The sequence below is a fragment of the Hyla sarda genome, chromosome 3 (genome assembly GCF_029499605.1).
Source record: "Hyla sarda isolate aHylSar1 chromosome 3, aHylSar1.hap1, whole genome shotgun sequence".
NCBI lineage: Eukaryota > Metazoa > Chordata > Amphibia > Anura > Hylidae > Hyla > Hyla sarda.
The window spans coordinates 247,255,249-247,272,854 of record NC_079191.1 but is presented as its reverse complement, the minus strand read 5'-3'; the positions used below and the strand labels follow the sequence as shown (position 1 = coordinate 247,272,854).

Here is a 17,606-nt window from a genome sequence, read left to right as displayed (position 1 = left end):
TGGTGCTATGCATCGTCCTGCAGGGTAAGGCTGCATTCGCACCACATTTTTGCAATACAGGTTTTTGATGAAAAACTGATTCCTCAAAACCGGACTAAACTGTATCAAAACGTGTGTACAAATATTAACCTGTATACGGTTTAAAAAATGATGTCCGGTTGCATCCGTTTTTTAAGAAAAAACTGTATACGTTTTTTAACTTTTCACTCCATTAAGAATAAAGTTTCACTTGTTTGATTGAAATTCCAAGAAAAAAAACTGTGCTAAGTCAAAAACTGTATGGTGAAAACCGGATGGAACCATACGCACATACGGTTCTGTACAGTTCCCATTGACTTACATGTTAAAGAAAAACGTATACGGGTTAATACGGTTTTTCACCCAGACCAAAAACCGTGGTAGACTACGGTTTTGGGTACGGGATACAAAGTGACAAAACCGAACAGAATGCAAAATGAAGACAACCTGATGCATCTTTTGGCATATGGTTTTCAATGGAGAGTCAATGCATACGGTTTCCAATAAGGTTTCATATGGTTTTCACATTGAAAACTTATACGGGAACTGTATTGCATAAACGTGGTGTGAATGTACTCTAAAAAAGTAGATAGTTTGGTGCTATGCACTGTCCTGTGAAGAGAAATAAATGTGCTGGTGCTATGTACCATCCTGTGCTATGCTCCATTCCCAGTTGATCAATGCTTTCTCGTCCTTCGCGTTCAGATTTCATCTGCTCTCTGCTCTAACACTGTACGTGGTTTCTGCTAGCTAGCGGACCCGTTGTATGTGTGAGCTGGAATGCCGACTAAGTCAGTTTCAGTGCTGTAAGGTCACAGCTTCCTTATTTTGGAGTGCAGACTCCCAAAAAGAGAGTGATCCTGGTAAACAATGATGAATGTTCGGCAACAACGTGTAGCAGTTGATAATAGTGATTGATATCTTTAGACATATGGGGAACAATCTCACTCAAGGTTACACAGTCTAAACATGTTTGGGGACCCCCATAGGTCACTTTCTCACTAGCCTGTCAACTTTTAAAGGGGTACTCCGGTGGAAAACTTTTTTTTTTAATCAACTGGTGCCAGAAAGTTAAACAACCTTCAATCTAGAGTATAATGACATCAAACGTATCATTACAAAACATCTACCCCTACTATCCACAGACCCTGTGGTAGGTGAACTAATTAAGCCGGGGATCAGATTCTCAGCGAGACGTGCACCCACGCTGTCTAACCTCCTCGTCCCTAGTATGGTAGATACCGCAAGCCCCCATACACACTGGCTAAGTACAAAAGGGTTTCATAAATGTGGCCAAACACGTTGTGTGGTCTGTCCTTTTGCCGAAAAATGCTATAAAGTGGAGGGGACAATCGATGGCAAAAACCATACTATAAATGATTTCATCAATTGTGACAGCAACTTTGTTGTTTACAAGGTGATGTGCACTATATGTAATTTAGTATATGTGGGTTCCACAAAAAGATAATTGAAAAAACGCATGCAGGAACACATCAGGCATGCAGCTGGCCTTTTGGCTTCAGGCATTTCTAATATGTCCAAAATTTTTTTGTTATGCCACAATTCAGACATGACTGTTTCTCGGGTATTGAAAAAGTCAAACATAGCAAAAGGGGAGGAGACCACATTTGATCCCTCCACAACAGAGAAACAGTATGGATTTACCTTTTGAACAGTACCCAGCCAAATGGTTTAAACAGCAAAACAGATTTAATATTACACTATTAGTATTTTTATACATGTTTATATTTTTTTCTATATTTTTTTTGGGTCTCTATCATATATTTTTGCATGGGTCCCACCCACTTTTGGTTTTAATCATTTGCACATGTGATATGAACCTGTCCCTCCCTTTCCTGTGTGGATTAATGCCTGAGGAAGCTGCGCATGCGCAGCGAAACGGATTGCATCCAATAAATCTGCCTTGATTTTATGCTACTATCTCTCCTGGCTTCTTCATCCAGCGCCGACATCTCCAACTCGTACGGTCTATCTCCTAGCTTATCTGTGTGGATTAGGGAATACATCCTTGCATATATAAGGATGCCTCATTTGAGTACTAGCAAGCTATGAGTAAGGATCGATAGATCGGAAACGTGTCAGCTACTGCTTGGGACCCTTTCTATATGTGCTTTTTTGTCTGCCACCTGAAGGTTTTTTAATGAAGGATTCCTAAATAAAGTCAAGTTTTTTATGCTTCCACTTGCTGGCCTTTTTCTATTTTTTCCAGATTTGTGAATTACTTCTATTAAAAAATCTAAATCCTTCCAGTATTTATTAGCTGCTGAATACTACAGAGGAAATTATTTTCTTTTTGGAACACAGTGCTCTCTGCTGAATCACGAGCACAGAGCTCTCTGCTGACATCTCTGTCCATTTTAGGAGCTGTCCAAAGCAGCATATGTTTTCCTAGGGGATTTTCTCCTACTCTGGACAGTTCTTAAAATGGACAGAGGTGTCAGCAGAGAGCACTGTGGTCATGATGTCAGCACAGAGCTCTGTGTTCCAAAAAGAAAAGAATTTCCTCTGTAGTATTCAGCAGCTAATAAGTACTGGAAGGATTAAGGTTTTCCACCGGAGTACCCTTTTAAGCTATTGAGGAAGGTACCTATATGTAATCAGACCCTCACCATTCAGACTTTTATCCAGTTGAGAGAATATGGTGCTTATATATTTGTTCCAGATGCCACAGGACACCTTCAGAGTCAAAGCCTCTACAGATCAGAGCTGTTTAGTTTTAATGTTATGGCTGTTTCGTGTATGGATGACAGTTCCTGATTATACTTCAGAATGTTGATATTTTTATTGAGGATGTAAAATGTATTGCCCCCAGAGTATCTCTAGCATTTAAGAAGAAAAGATTAGATATGCTTTATGCAAATTAGAAAAATGTTATGCAATGATTGACTTGTTCTTTTGACTTGTAGACCTTTTAGAAACGATGTATGAGTAATGCTGCCTGCAAAACTACATAGTGAACACTCAGTATGGATGTAGACCTCCTTAAAGGGGTACTCCACTTCTAAACATCTTATCCCCTATCCAAAGGATAGGGGATAAGATGTCTGATCGCGGGTGTACCGCCGCTGGGGACCCCCGCAATATAGCATGCGGCACCCACCTGTTTCTTGTCTGGAAGCGCTGGAGGGTCTGGGTCGCGACCACGGGAAAGGAAGTCCGTGTCGTCATGACTTTGCCCCCTTGTGACATCACACCCTGTCCCCTCAATGCAAGGCTATGGGAGGGGGCGTGACGGCCGTCACACGGGGGCAGAGTCGTGGCATCAAGGACTTCTGTTCCCGTGGTCGCAACCCAGACCCTCCAGCGCTTCCGAACAAGAAACAGGTGGGTACCGCATGCTAAATTACGGGGGTCCCCAGTGGCGAGACCCCCGCGATCAGACATCTTATCCCCTATGCTTTGGATAGGGGATAAGATGTCTTGGGGTGGAGTACTCCATTAACAGCAGTAATGAACTGCCTGTCTGTGTATGCACTTTTTGGATTATTCAGATACAGCAGTTACTGACTGTAGATAGAAAACCAGACTTTTCTTGCTATTTTAGCTGCTTCGTACAGCTAAACCATAACAAAACAATACTGTAACTGAAAAAAGGCCCAGCTCACGTGGGAATGGTGCAGAAAATATCCTTATTAATGCATACAAAGTTATAAAATACATTATGGACAACTAATGCAAAATGATTTATGCATTTCGAACAATATGTTCTTAGTTATAGTCAGACTATGACTAAGAACGTGTCATCTCCCCCTGCTTCTTTTCCCTAATATAGGGATTCTGTCAGATTGAGCAAGCAGTCTTAGCAACAAATGGCGCGTTACAGAGCAGGAGGAGCTGAGCAGATTGATATAAAGTTTTATGAGAAAAAAATCAGCAGATTTGTAATTTATTCATTAAAACTTTGGGCTCAGATTTTCAATTGCAATTACTGAACACAAAAACATTATTATTATTATTATTATTATTAATAATAATAATAATAATAATATATTATTAATAGAGGACTATAAAGGAAAGACTTCTCTTTTGTAATCCATTCCTGGCATTGTAATTCCATATCTGCACTTATAAACCCGATTGTGTGAACAGTGGGCAGCCCTAATAAGTAGTGTTGCTCGCGAATATTCGCAATGCGAATTTTATTCGGGAATTCGCGAATATTCGCGAATATAGCACTATGTATTCGTAATTACGGATATTCTTTTTTTTTTTTGGTCATTTTTTTTTTTCACAGTAAACATCACAGTGATCATCCCTCTCTGCTTCTCTTACGCCGAGCGCTCCGGGTCCCTGCTCCTCCCCGGAGCGCTCACGGCGTCTCTCTCCCTGCAGCGCCCCGGTCGGTCCCGCTGACCGGGAGCGCTGCACTGACATGACCGTCGGGGATGCGATTCGCACAGCGGGACGCGCCCGCTCGCGAATCGCATCCCAAGTCACTTACCCGTCCCGGTCCCCTGCTGTCATGTGCTGGCGCGCGCGGCTCCGCTCTCTAGGGCGCGCGCGCGCCAGCTCTCTGTGACTTAAAGGGCCAGTGCACCAATGATTGGTGCCTGGCACAATTAGCTTAATTGGCTTCCACCTGCTCCCTGGCTATATCTTCTCACTGCCCCTGCACTCCCTGGCCGGATCTTGTTGCCTTGTGCCAGTGAAAGCGTTTAGTGTTGTCCAAAGCCTGTGTTACCTGAACTCCTGCTATCCATCTTGACTACGAACCTTGCCGCCTGCCCCGACCTTCTGCTACGTCTGACCTTGCCTCTGCCTAGTCCTTCTGTCCCACGCCTTCTCAGCAGTCAGCGAGGTTGAGCCGTTGCTAGTGGATACGACCTGGTTGCTACTGCCGCAGCAAGACCATCCCGCTTTGCGGCGGGCTCTGGTGAACACCAGTAGCCTCTTAGAACCGGTCCACCAGCACGGTCCACGCCAATCCCTCGCTGACACAGAGGATCCACAACCTGTAGCCGAATCGTGACAGTAGATCCGGCCATGGATCCCGCTGAGGTGCCGCTGCCAAGTCTCGCTGACCTTACCACGGTGGTTGCTCAGCAATCGCAGCAAATTGCCCAACAAGGACAGCAGCTGTCGCAGTTGACCGCCACGTTACAGCAACTTCTGCCTCTGCTACAGCAGCAACCATCTCCTCCGCCAGCTCCTGCACCTCCTCCGCAGCGAGTGGCCGCTCCTAGCCTCCGCTTGTCCCTGCCGGACAAATTTGATGGGGACTCTAGACTCTGCCGTGGATTTCTGTCTCAATGTTCCCTGCATATGGAGTTGTTGTCGGACTTGTTTCCTACAGAACGGTCTAAGGTGGCGTTCGTAGTGAGCCTTCTTTCAGGAAAGGCCTTGTCTTGGGCCACACCGCTCTGGGACCGCAATGATCCTGCCACAGCCACAGTCCAGTCCTTCTTCGCTGAAGTCCGTAGTGTCTTCGAGGAACCAGCCCGAGCTTCTTCTGCCGAGACTGCCCTGCTGAACCTGGTCCAGGGTAATTCTTCAGTGGGCGAGTACGCCATCCAATTTCGTACTCTTGCTTCCGAATTATCATGGAATAACGAGGCTCTCTGCGCGACCTTTAAAAAAGGCCTATCCAGTAGCATCAAGGATGTGCTGGCCGCACGAGAGATTCCTGCCAACCTGCAAGAACTTATCCATTTGGCCACCCGCATTGACATGCGTTTTTCTGAGAGACATCAGGAGCTCCGCCAGGAAAAAGACTTAGATCTCTGGGCACCTCTCCCACAGCATCCTTTGCAATCTACGCCTGGGCCTCCCGCCGAGGAGGCCATGCAAGTGGATCGGTCTCGCCTGACCCAGGAAGAGAGGAATCGCCGTAGGGAAGAAAATCTTTGTCTGTACTGTGCCAGTACCGAGCATTTCTTGGTGGATTGCCCTATTCGTCCTCCACGTCTGGGAAACGCACGCACGCACCCAGCTCACGTGGGTGTGGCGTCTCTTGGTTCAAAGTCTGCTTCTCCACGTCTCACGGTGCCCGTGCGGATTTCTCCTTCAGCCAATTCCTCCCTCTCAGCCGTGGCCTGCTTGGACTCTGGTGCCTCTGGGAATTTCATTTTGGAGTCTTTGGTGAATAAGTTCTGCATCCCGGTGACCCGTCTCGTCAAGCCGCTCTACATTTCCGCGGTCAACGGAGTTAGATTGGATTGCACCGTGCGTTACCGCACAAAACCCCTCTTAATGTGCATTGGACCCCACCACGAAAGGATTGAATTTTTCGTCCTTCCCAACTGCACCTCTGAGGTCCTCCTCGGTCTGCCATGGCTCCAGCTTCATTCTCCCACTCTTGACTGGACCACCGGGGAGATCAAGAACTGGGACTCTGCTTGCCACAAGAAATGCCTCTCCCCCCCTTCCAGTCCCGTCAGGCAAGCCTCAGTGCCTCCTCATGGCCCCCGTCCTGGTGTCACCCTGCCCCGTGCCAAGCTTCACCCTCTGCCCTCCCTCCCCATTCCCACTCCTGCTGTACTGCCTGCTGTTGAGGAAACCCTCCATTCTTTCCCGGTGTCCTCGTCCCAGGTAAAGCAGTTGTCGGACAAAAAAAGGGGGAGACCTAAGGGGGGGGGGGGGGTACTGTTACGCCGAGCGCTCCGGGTCCCTGCTCCTCCCCGGAGCGCTCACGGCGTCTCTCTCCCTGCAGCGCCCCGGTCAGTCCCGCTGACCGGGAGCGCTGCACTGACATGGCCGTCGGGGATGCGATTCGCACAGCGGGACGCGCCCGCTCGCGAATCGCATCCCAAGTCACTTACCCGTCCCGGTCCCCTGCTGTCATGTGCTGGCGCGAGCGGCTCCGCTCTCTAGGGTGCGCGCACGCCAGCTCTCTGAGACTTAAAAAGGCCAGTGCACCAATGATTGGTGCCTGGCCCAATTAGCTTAATTGGCTTCCACCTGCTCCCTGGCTATATCTTCTCACTGCCCCTGCACTCCCTGGCCGGATCTTGTTGCCTTGTGCCAGTGAAAGCGTTTAGTGTTGTCCAAAGCCTGTGTTACCTGAACTCCTGCTATCCATCTTGACTACGAACCTTGCCGCCTGCCCCGACCTTCTGCTACGTCTGACCTTGCCTCTGCCTAGTCCTTCTGTCCCACGCCTTCTCAGCAGTCAGCGAGGTTGAGCCGTTGCTAGTGGATACGACCTGGTTGCTACTGCCGCAGCAAGACCATCCCGCTTTGCGGCGGGCTCTGGTGAACACCAGTAGCCTCTTAGAACCGGTCCACCAGCACGGTCCACGCCAATCCCTCGCTGACACAGAGGATCCACAACCTGTAGCCGAATCGTGACAGCTTCCAGCTTGTGTGTTGTAAAGAAGGCTCTAATACTACTGTGTGAGACTGGCGTGCGAATTTTCGCATATGCGAAAATTTGCATATGCTAATTTTGGTCTATGTTAATTTTCGCATACGCAAATTTTTAAACCGCGAATATTACGAATATGCGAATTTAGCGAATATATGACGAATATTCGTCCATATATTCGCGAAATATCGCGAATTCGAATATGGCCTATGCCGCTCAACACTACTAATAAGTCATTGATAGTTATATTTGTATGTACACATTTACATGGAAGGCTGTCAGTTACTGATTAAGAACACCCACTGGACTCCTAAGCCCAGAATGAGCAGAAGTTTACATGAATAAATGACGTTATACTGAATCTTTTCCCACAAACGTGTATATCACTCTGCTAAGCTCCTCCTGCTGTGTAACATGCTGCCAGGCAATTCGACTGCATTTTCACTGTGACATGTTCCCTTTAACCTACTTCCCAACCCATCATATATATGTCATGGGTCGGGTAAGGGAGTATGGAACTGGCTGGGGAGTTGGGTCGTGTCACAACAAGCAGATGGCCACTGCTATCAACAACTGACATCTGCTGGTAATGACGGGCATCTGCGCTCATGCATATGGCCGTCATCTAACTTTTTAGATGCCAAGATCAAAAGTGATCACATCATTTAAACAGTAACATCTGAGCATCCTTGTGGGGTATCAGCCCCATGTAATTGCAAGGTGCCATTGAGTTGCCAGGGCAGTCCAAAGCTTTACCTAAGCTTCGGCATCTTCTGTGGCTCCATCATTATTACAGGTTGCCTATAGCAGGCTGTAGCAATAATGTGCCGATCTGATAGATCAATGTAATGCAATAGCATTACATTGATATATTCAAAGCAGTTGACTGATTTTTGTGGGGGAAAAAAAATGATAAAAATGTTTTTTTTAAACATTTTTAAAAATCCAATGCTAAGGAGTCAAGCACCTGGGAGGTAGTTTATGTGAAGTCAGCGCTACTAAATTAAATCATGGGGTGGTGTGATTGGTGCGCATATAAAGAGAGAACATGAATGAATACAGTAGTAAATACCGTAGTAGAAATGAATCCCGCCTCACCGCTTCCACCGCTTATAGAAGGAGAGGCTTTATGGAAGGAGTAAGACTGATATCAGGGGCTCAGAGGCAACGGCGTGGTTTTGTGCCACCAGTTGTTGCACAAAACCACTGGTTGTTGCCTCTGAGCCCCCGATATCAGTCTTACTCCCTCCATGAAGCCTCTCCTTCTATAAGCGGTGGACGCGGTGAGTGCGGGATTCATTACTACTATTTACTGCTGTATTTTAAAAAATCCCCCACCCTAATAGAAATTGAAATCATCCACCTTTTCCCAGTTTCCAAATGTAAAAATACAAACCTATTTGGTTTCGCTTGGTGCAGAATTGTCTGAACTATTTAATTCCTGATATTGCATGGTCAATCGTGCAAACGCAAAAATATCCAAACACCAAAATCGCTGATTTTTGGTCACATAACATCCCAGAAAAAATGGTTTGAAATGTGATCAAAAATGCAAAAGGAGGCAAATCAGGTACCAATAAAACTAAAGCTTACAGCTCAAAACAATGAGCACTCATACAGCTCTAAAAGTAAAAACATAGAAAAGTTATAAGAGTTAGAACATGGCAAAGCACAAATTACAAGTGGAACCACTCGAATCCTACTGACCTGTAGAATATAGTTAGCATGTCTGTTTTACCATACATTTTTTTTTCTGGCTTCATAATGCATTATATGGTAAAATAAAAGGTGCCAGTAAAAAGTTCCACTTGTCTCACAAAAATAAGCCTAATCTAACTTTGTCGGTGGAAAAATAAAAAAGTTATGGGTCTTAGAATGTTAGGAGGAAAAAACCTAAACCACAAATCATAATTTGGGGGGCCAGAAAGGGGTAAAGCTCATATTGTTTTGTGAACAATAGTTTTGTGGAAAAGCACAGGGCTTATGTTGGCCATACACATTAGATTAAAGGTGGCAGATTTTGGTCGATAAATGGTTTGAATATGTTGGGTTTCAAATCCAACATGTCTGAAAATGTCTTGTCGCCCTCTCCTCACTCATAATACATGCACGGCTAATAGAGCAGAGCGTACATGTGTTATGTCAGCAGCTATCATCTTTAGGCTGTAACGGGTGAGAAGATAACATCATTAATGCTCTACTGCTTTCACTGAAATTGGCCCCAAGAAACATGACATTTTTTATCTTTAGTTAAATGAGTCCCTTTTAGGATTCTCTACTAAAACAAAGATAAAGACAGTGGGAGACACTTATCAAAACCTGTGCAGAGGAAAAGTTGCCCAGTTGCCCTTAGCAACCAATCAGATCGCTTCTTTCGTTTTTGAAAAGGCCTGTGAAAAATGAAAGAAGTGATCTGATTGGTTGCTATGGACAACTGGGCAACTTTTCCTCTGCACAGGTTTTGATAAATCTCCCCCAGTGTGTAAAAAGTCCCATTTTATTTTAGGAGCCTGTAAAAGGCCATGCATGCAACAAAATAGATTATTCTCACTATTTCTAGGCTATTTGTTCTCTTTAGAACATTCTCTACATAGTCACTCTATTCATAAAGTGAATAGATACTAAAATGTCCTTGTATGTATAAACGATAATAAAAGTATATTTCTTCTGTATCTTCTTGCCTGACTTGTGGAGGTGTACTAGACTACTATTGAGATACAGTGTGTGATATGTATATGCAGAACATTTAATGGGCTTTATATTTATTCACTGGGAAAGGATCTACACCCAGATGACCAGTCATGTGATATGTCATGTGTTCTCAACCCCTAAGTATAAGTCATTTCCATTTAGATGAGAAGCAGCATCTGCTCACTTTTATCGTGTGGTGCTTGGCTATGGTCATTGATCATTTATTACAAAGAAGTAACGCTGCCCATTGAGTAACTACATTATCAGAGGCGCCATACAAATCAAACAGAGATAAAATCACACAAATCCCCTGGAAACAAAAATCAACAGAGAATATCCATGGTAACATAATAACATGGGAGATGCTTCAGGAGGTAGCTCAATACAGTCTTATTTATTGCCAGATACCTAATAGAGTCTGTCTAGAGTGTAACAAACAAATTGGTATTACGGCTGCCAAGACCATTATCATTGAGAAATGCAATCTCCCTATCTGATCACACTCTATTTAGTTTCAGATCAGTCTCAGTGGTTCTTTATGTCACGAAATGACACTCTTAAACTATGGGAAAACCTGGAATATGCTGTGCATGAAGCTCAATGTCTTACAACGCGCAGTACAATACACAGTAAGTGCATACTCCTTCACAATAAATGTATGTTATTCATGGTGGCTCAATAAGAAAATACAAAAATCCTACATTATTAGTATTCATGGTTCACAAATGTACTAAACAAAAAATGGCAAGAAAAGAAATCTACATATGTATACCTACAAATACCTTACCAAAATGATTATACCGATACTAGAAATTTGTCAATCTTTATTGAATAACATTAATAAATCTCAAAAGTATCCTTAAAAACACATACACACAACAGACATATTAAAAACAATAGACAGTGGAAAAACACAAGGGATCAATACACTCAATAAACAAAATACAGAACTCATATGATTTGTCTAATAAACAAAATCAATTGCACTATGCCCTTTCATAAATAAATAATCAGTGAGTGTGACACATTGCACCATAATACTGTCAGGATCCGGACTGGTGGTGGATCCTCTGTGTCAGTGAGGTGATGGCGTACCAGGAGAACGGAGTCTAAGGGGTTACTGGTTCTCACCAGAGCCTGCCGAGAAGCGGGATGGACTTGCAGCGGCAGGTAACCCCCAGGTCGTTCCACCCGATAACGACTCAACCCCAGCTGACAGCTGAGACAGGCGCGGTACACAGGGACAAGGCAAGAGCAAGGTCAGACGTAGCAGAAGGTCAGGGGCAACAGCAGAAAGTCTGGGTACACAGGCTTGGGAACAAACTAAACGCTTTCACAGGGCACAAGGCAACAAGATCCGGCAAGGACAGGAAGGGGAAGTGGGTTTTTATATGCAAGACACAGGTGCAGGTACTGATTGGGCCAGGCACCAATCAATGGAGCGGGGCTGCGCGCGCCGGGACTGAGCCGACAGAGAACGGGGCAGGTGAGGAGATTGGGATGCGACCCGCGGGCGGGCGCGTCCCGCTACGCGGATCGCATCCCCGCCGGCGATACTAGTGCAGTGCTCCTGGTCAGCGGGTCTGACCGGGGCGCTGCACAGAGACGAACGCCGCGAGCGCTCTGGGGAGGAGCAGGGACCCGGAGCGCTCGGCGTAACAAATACATACATGTAACAATCTCCATATAAAGTACAAGCGCAGAGATGTACATAGTAATAAAGTGCATTGTGACTGAAATGACAGGAAATCACATGCTTAACATAGGGCAATCGATGCGAGTTGCAGCCAAAATAAACCAACAACTCATGAACCAGAAAGATATATGGTACTCAGCTGTACATAACAACATTACCTCGCGTTTCCCCAACTCACCCTCCAACGCGTTTCGCCACTGCTTCATCCAGGAGCTCCATCACCACTCCTGGATGTATTCTTGATTGTACTGATTCCTTGTGTTTCCCTGTCATCTATGGTTTTTAATATGCCTGCTGTGTATGTGTTTTTAAGGACACTTTTAGGATTTACTATAGTTATTAAATAAAGATTGATTAATTTCTACATCTAGTGTTGTTATGATTATTTAGGCAAAGTTTTTGTAGGTGTCAATAAGTACATAATCACTAGACACTCTTTCCTACTTATAGCCAATGTAAATTGAGAATGGGTGTGGCCTCAGCAAAAGGGGTGTCGCTTAAATTCAACACTGCCAACTAATAGAAGGTCTACTGTAAACTTAGACAAGACAGTCTAATAATACACAAAATAATAATAATCATAATACCCGATGTAATTTTACATTGTCTAGAAATTGGAGAGTTTTTATTTATCTGCCCCAGAGTTTTCATTAGAATATACTTCTACCTGGTTATGCCTATAGTTCTGCTTTTTCATTTTACATTTTCAGAAAAAGCTAGAAAATGTAAAGATTAAAATTAATGTATTGTTGTAATTTCTTCCTTAACTGGTATTTATATATTTTTTTGCCTAGGTGTATCTGTTAATGTATATACCCAAGAAGTCTATTTCTCAGAGAACAATGCCATTTGGATGAAAGGAGCCATTAACATTACGGACACATCTGACTTGAAAATATTTCACTCTGGCCATGGGAACATAACTTCCTTATGTGTAGACTGGTTACATAACAAGATATATTTTATTATGTACAAACAGGTATGTGTTTTGCATATGGTCCTGAGCTAGGCATGTATGTCTTTGCATTTCTTATGCATGCAGGTAACTAGGTTTATACAACATGTTCAATTTACAAAGGATAACTGCAACAAAATATACAACTTTTGGACCCTTTTTGAACCAATTATTTAATTTGGGCTTAAAGGAAATCTGTCACCTGCACTAACCTGTTGGTACCGACAAGTAGTGCAGGTGACAAGGGTACTTACCTTGTCCTGTTCCGTGCGGTCGTTCTTTAGTAATCTTTTCCAGTATCTTCAGCCCGGGCCAGGCTTGGAGCATGGGCGGAGCTTAGTGACATCACCGCTGCTGTTTGCTAGCAGCGGGACCCAGCAGAGAACAGCAGTGGTGACAACACTAAGCTCCGCCCATGCTCCAAGCCGGGCCTGGAGCTAAAGATACCGGAGAAGATTACCGAAGAACAACTACACGGAACGGGACAAGGTAAGTACTGTTGTCGGTATCGACAGGTTAGTGCAGGTGACACCGGTGACAGATTTCCATTAAAGGAGATATATCATGGGGGGAAAAAAGCGTATTCCCTATGGGGTAACATGGGGGTGCAAGGATTCCTTATAACTTTGTGACACCAGGGCACTGTTATCCTATACACGGTCCAAGATAGGAGATAAGAGAGGGGGAAAAAAACACACCAGGGTACGCTCCTAGTGAAGATCGCTTGGGTGAGGAAGATATAGAAAATAATGTAAGGTCCTTACTCTTAGGTGTTGCGCTAAGAGCACAACACCTACAGTAGCTTGTGGAACTGAAAGTGCAGGTGAGCCACCTGGGGGAACTTCTGGGGGTGACGTCAGTCAGTCTGGTAAAATTGCAGGAAGGTTTAAGAGGAAATTCTCCCCCAAATGAAGGTGCTGGTCCAGCAGATTGGATATATGCACTTTATTGCAATGCATTTTGGCCAAAACGCGTTGCAATAAAGTATATATATCCAATCTGCAGGACCAGCTCCTTCATTTGGGGTACCATTTCCTCTTTGACCTTCCTATGGTCCAAGATAGGGGACAGCTTCTCAAGGGGCCAGACATGGGGAGTAAAGAAACTGCTGTCACGCCTCCGTCCTTAGACATGAATGGAAGGGGCTTGGCCGTGTCATCACGTCTCCGTCTTGAAGGCAGTGCCCGGCACAGAATGCCGGGACCCCTGCGATCATACATCTTATCCCCTATTCTTTGGATAAGGGATAAGATGTATAAACCTGGAATACCCCTTTAACAAAGCATAAAATATTTATTTAAATGAAGTCATTTTTTTTCCAAAATTCTTCACCATGTTTTATAATTTTTTAAATAAAAAATAATATATAAATATGATCAAAAAAATGGTATCTAAACAAAGCCCTACGTGTCATGAGAAAAAATGTAATAATCATTTGTGTTGGTTCAGTATATGAGAAAGAAGGAAAATTTCAACTAAATCCAAACAAAACAGAAATGTAAAAACAGCCTTTGTCCAGAATGAAAAAACTGTCCAACTGTCCAGCCCTGAAGGGTTTAAGCAATGCCATTTAAATGGCACATACAAATCAGAAATAAAGAAGAAAGTATAACTTTTGCTGTCTGAGGATTTATGTGTTCTGTATTTGTAAAAACCTCTGTTTGCTTCTTATTGTAGTTATACACATGCAGTTTATTGAACTGCACTACTGCCAATATTCCATTACAAGATGTTCTGAAGCCCAAAAAGATAGCAGTTGATCCATATAATGGGTATTTCTTTTTCATTTTACTTAATTACTTATCTGATTTCACTTAGAATATTATATATTACAATATGAATGGATCAGTTTGTATTGTATTAATAATGTATTAGGCCATGTTCACACGTCAACATTTCTGTGCAGGATTCCACATTGGAATTTGTCACGGAGATTCCAATGCAGCAGAGTACCATTGAATTCAGTGGGATTCTGCTGGGATGTGCACATGGTGGAACTTCTGTGCTAGATGTTTCGGGCAACGAAAATTCATTTTCCATGTCCGCAGAAAGAATGAACGTGTTTATTCTTTCTGTGGACTCCGCACGGAATGCATAGCCATCAATGAGATTGGACATTCCAGCGTGTGAACATAGCCTTATTGTGTTAAAGGGGTTGTCCATTGAAAGACGGGGCGGATAAGAGTCTGATCAGAATCCGGCCGCTGGGAACCCCCGCGATCTGCAAACAGCATGTGCTCCATTCATTTTTAAGAGAGCGCCGGAGATATCAGAGTACAGCACACTGGTCCCTTAGGTGCTCTCATAAAAATCAGTGGGGCATGGGTCCCATTCAGGAGTTTGTGGGGAGTCCCAATTGGTTGGAACCCCCATAAAAAGACACTTATCTCCTACCCTTTGGATCGGGGATACGTTGTCTTTCACTGGACAATGGAGGAGATTTATCAAAACCTGTACAAAGGAAAAGTTACCCAGTTGCCCATAGCAACCAATCAGATCGCTTCTTTCATTTTGCAGAGGCCTTGTTAAAACTGAAAGAAGCAAGCTGATTGGTTGCTATGGGCAACTGGGTAACTTTTCTTCTCGACAGGTTTTAATAAATCTCCCCCATTGCCTTTAATAGTAGTAGTAAATCTTAAGGGTAAGTATATTATTTTAAATATTCTTTGTTTTTGCTTACAGATATTTGTTCCTTCTTCTGGAGGATGGTATTCACAGAATGATTCTCCCTGAACCTTCTATCATAAAAAATGTAACAGAACATATTGTAAAACAAAATGACATTCAGGATTTCATCCTCACCGTCCAGTCCAAAAGAATAATATATGCCCTAAATGCTGGCACAGGCACTTTTTACCTGATGTCCGTTTTCTTAGATGGCGCTGATGATAAACGCTTGAGACAAATCAATGGAGTATCAAATAGGGGAATAATAAGCTTTCTTTATTTCAATGACTCTTTAATGTTCACTGATGGAGACAAAGTGTTCTATGAAGAATTTGTAATGAATACTTACTGGTACAATGAATATTTAGTAACCTGTAACACAGCGGCTCCATCATCATCAGGCTATAATAACATGATATTATATGGAGAGTCTACACAGCCAATTCCTGTGCCAGGATTTCCTGAACATGTGTCGGTGGTATTCGGGACAAAATCCGCTGAAATTCTTTGGAAGCCACCAAAGCAAACAGTTGGAGCCAGTAAGTTGTTATGTTCGAATATTATGCCAACTTATATTTTGTGACTCATCTTTAACCCCTTAAGATGCCTTAAAGGGGTGCTCCGGTTAGAAAACTTTTTTTTTTTTTTTTATCTACTGGTGCCAGAAAGTTAAACAGATTTGTAAATCACTTCTATTAAAAAATCTTAACCCTTGCAGTACTTATTAGCTGCTGAATACTACAGAGGAAATGATTTTCTTTTTGGAACACAGTGCTCTCTGCTGACATCATAACCACAGTGCTCTCTGCTGACATCTCTGTCCATTTTAAGAACTGTCCAGAGTAGGAGAAAATCCTCATAGAAAACAAGTGCTGTTTCTAAAATGGACAGAGATGTCAACAGAGAGCACTGTGGTCATGATGTCAGCAGAGAGCACTGTGTTCCAAAAAGAAAATAATTTCCTCTGTAGTATTCAGCAGCTAATAAGTACTAGAAGGATTAAGATTTTTTTTTTTTATAGAAGTAATTTACAAATCTGTTTAACTTTCTGGCACCAGTTGATTAAAAAAAAAAAGTTTTCCACCGGAGTACCTCTTCAAGTACCCCAACGTTTTCATTTTTTCCTCCTCGCCTTCTAAAAATCATAACTCTTTTAGATTTTCATCCACAGACTAGTATAAGGGCTTGTTTTTTGCACGACCAGTTGTCCGTTGTAATGCTAACACTACGCTACACTAACTAGGCTAAAACTGCGCTAACACTACGCTATGTTAACTACGCCAAAACTGCGCTAACACTACGCTACACTAACTACACTAAAACTGCGCTAACACTACGCTACACTAATTACGCCAAAACTGCGCTAACACTACGCTACAGTAAATATGCTAAAACTGCGCCAACACCACACTATGCTAAATAAGTTAAAACTGTGCTAACACTATGCTACGCTAACTACGGATCGAGGTAAACTTTACATCACCGGCAGGTCCCTGGCTTCTATCAGCAGCTGAGACCTGCCGCGCATGACCCGAGCATCGCGCTGATGCTCGCGGTCATGTACAGGATGTCAATGTACTTCCTGGTGCGTTAAGTACCACTGTACCAGGACGTACATGTATGTCCTGCATTGTTTAGGGGTTAAAATAGTATTGGTTGATTTCTGCGGTACATTTGTGGGTTTTCCCATCACTTGCAATGCAGAGGGAGAACCCATGGCTAAAGTCCTGCAGGAACGCATGGCAACGGAGTCCCTGCACTTTTTCCACAGCAGGAATGCAGTTCCCATTAGCAGGAGTCATGCAGGACCAGCCCTTAAAGGGGTACACAGCCCCTAGACATCGTATCCCCTATCCAAAGTATGTCCAGCAGCAGGACCCCTGCGATCTCGGCTGCGGCACCCCAGACATCCGATGCACGGAGCGAGCTTTGCTCCATGCCAGGTGACTGGTGATGTGGGGCAGAGGCTCATGATGTCACAGTAATGCCCCCTCAATACAATTCTATGGAAGGGGGCATGAGACTTGCATTGAGGGGTCGTGACGTCACGAGCTTCCGGCGCTGCACCCAAACACTCTAAATGAACGTCGGGTGCAGCAGGGAGAACGTGGTGGTCCCCAGCAGCGGATAGGGTATAAGATGTCTAGTACCCCTTTAAGTGGAAATCTTGGGTGAGTTCCCACACTTTTTTCCCAGGACTTGCCCCCTGGGGGAACCTATTACTCAATAAACAATGTGTAACAGTGTTTCCCTTC

At 43.9% G+C, this 17,606-nt stretch overlaps 1 protein-coding gene across 1 annotated transcript in view; it reads left to right on the top strand.

Moving 5' to 3' along the window:
- Positions 1-17,606, top strand: part of ROS1 (ROS proto-oncogene 1, receptor tyrosine kinase) — a 190,164-nt gene that overhangs the window by 10,769 nt on the left and 161,789 nt on the right. Inside the window, exons 7-10 of the mRNA XM_056563593.1 lie at positions 10,546-10,662; positions 12,524-12,708; positions 14,362-14,456; positions 15,367-15,890. Of these exons, the coding sequence (XP_056419568.1) occupies positions 10,546-10,662; positions 12,524-12,708; positions 14,362-14,456; positions 15,367-15,890 (921 nt within the window). The remainder of the gene's footprint in view (positions 1-10,545; positions 10,663-12,523; positions 12,709-14,361; positions 14,457-15,366; positions 15,891-17,606) is intronic.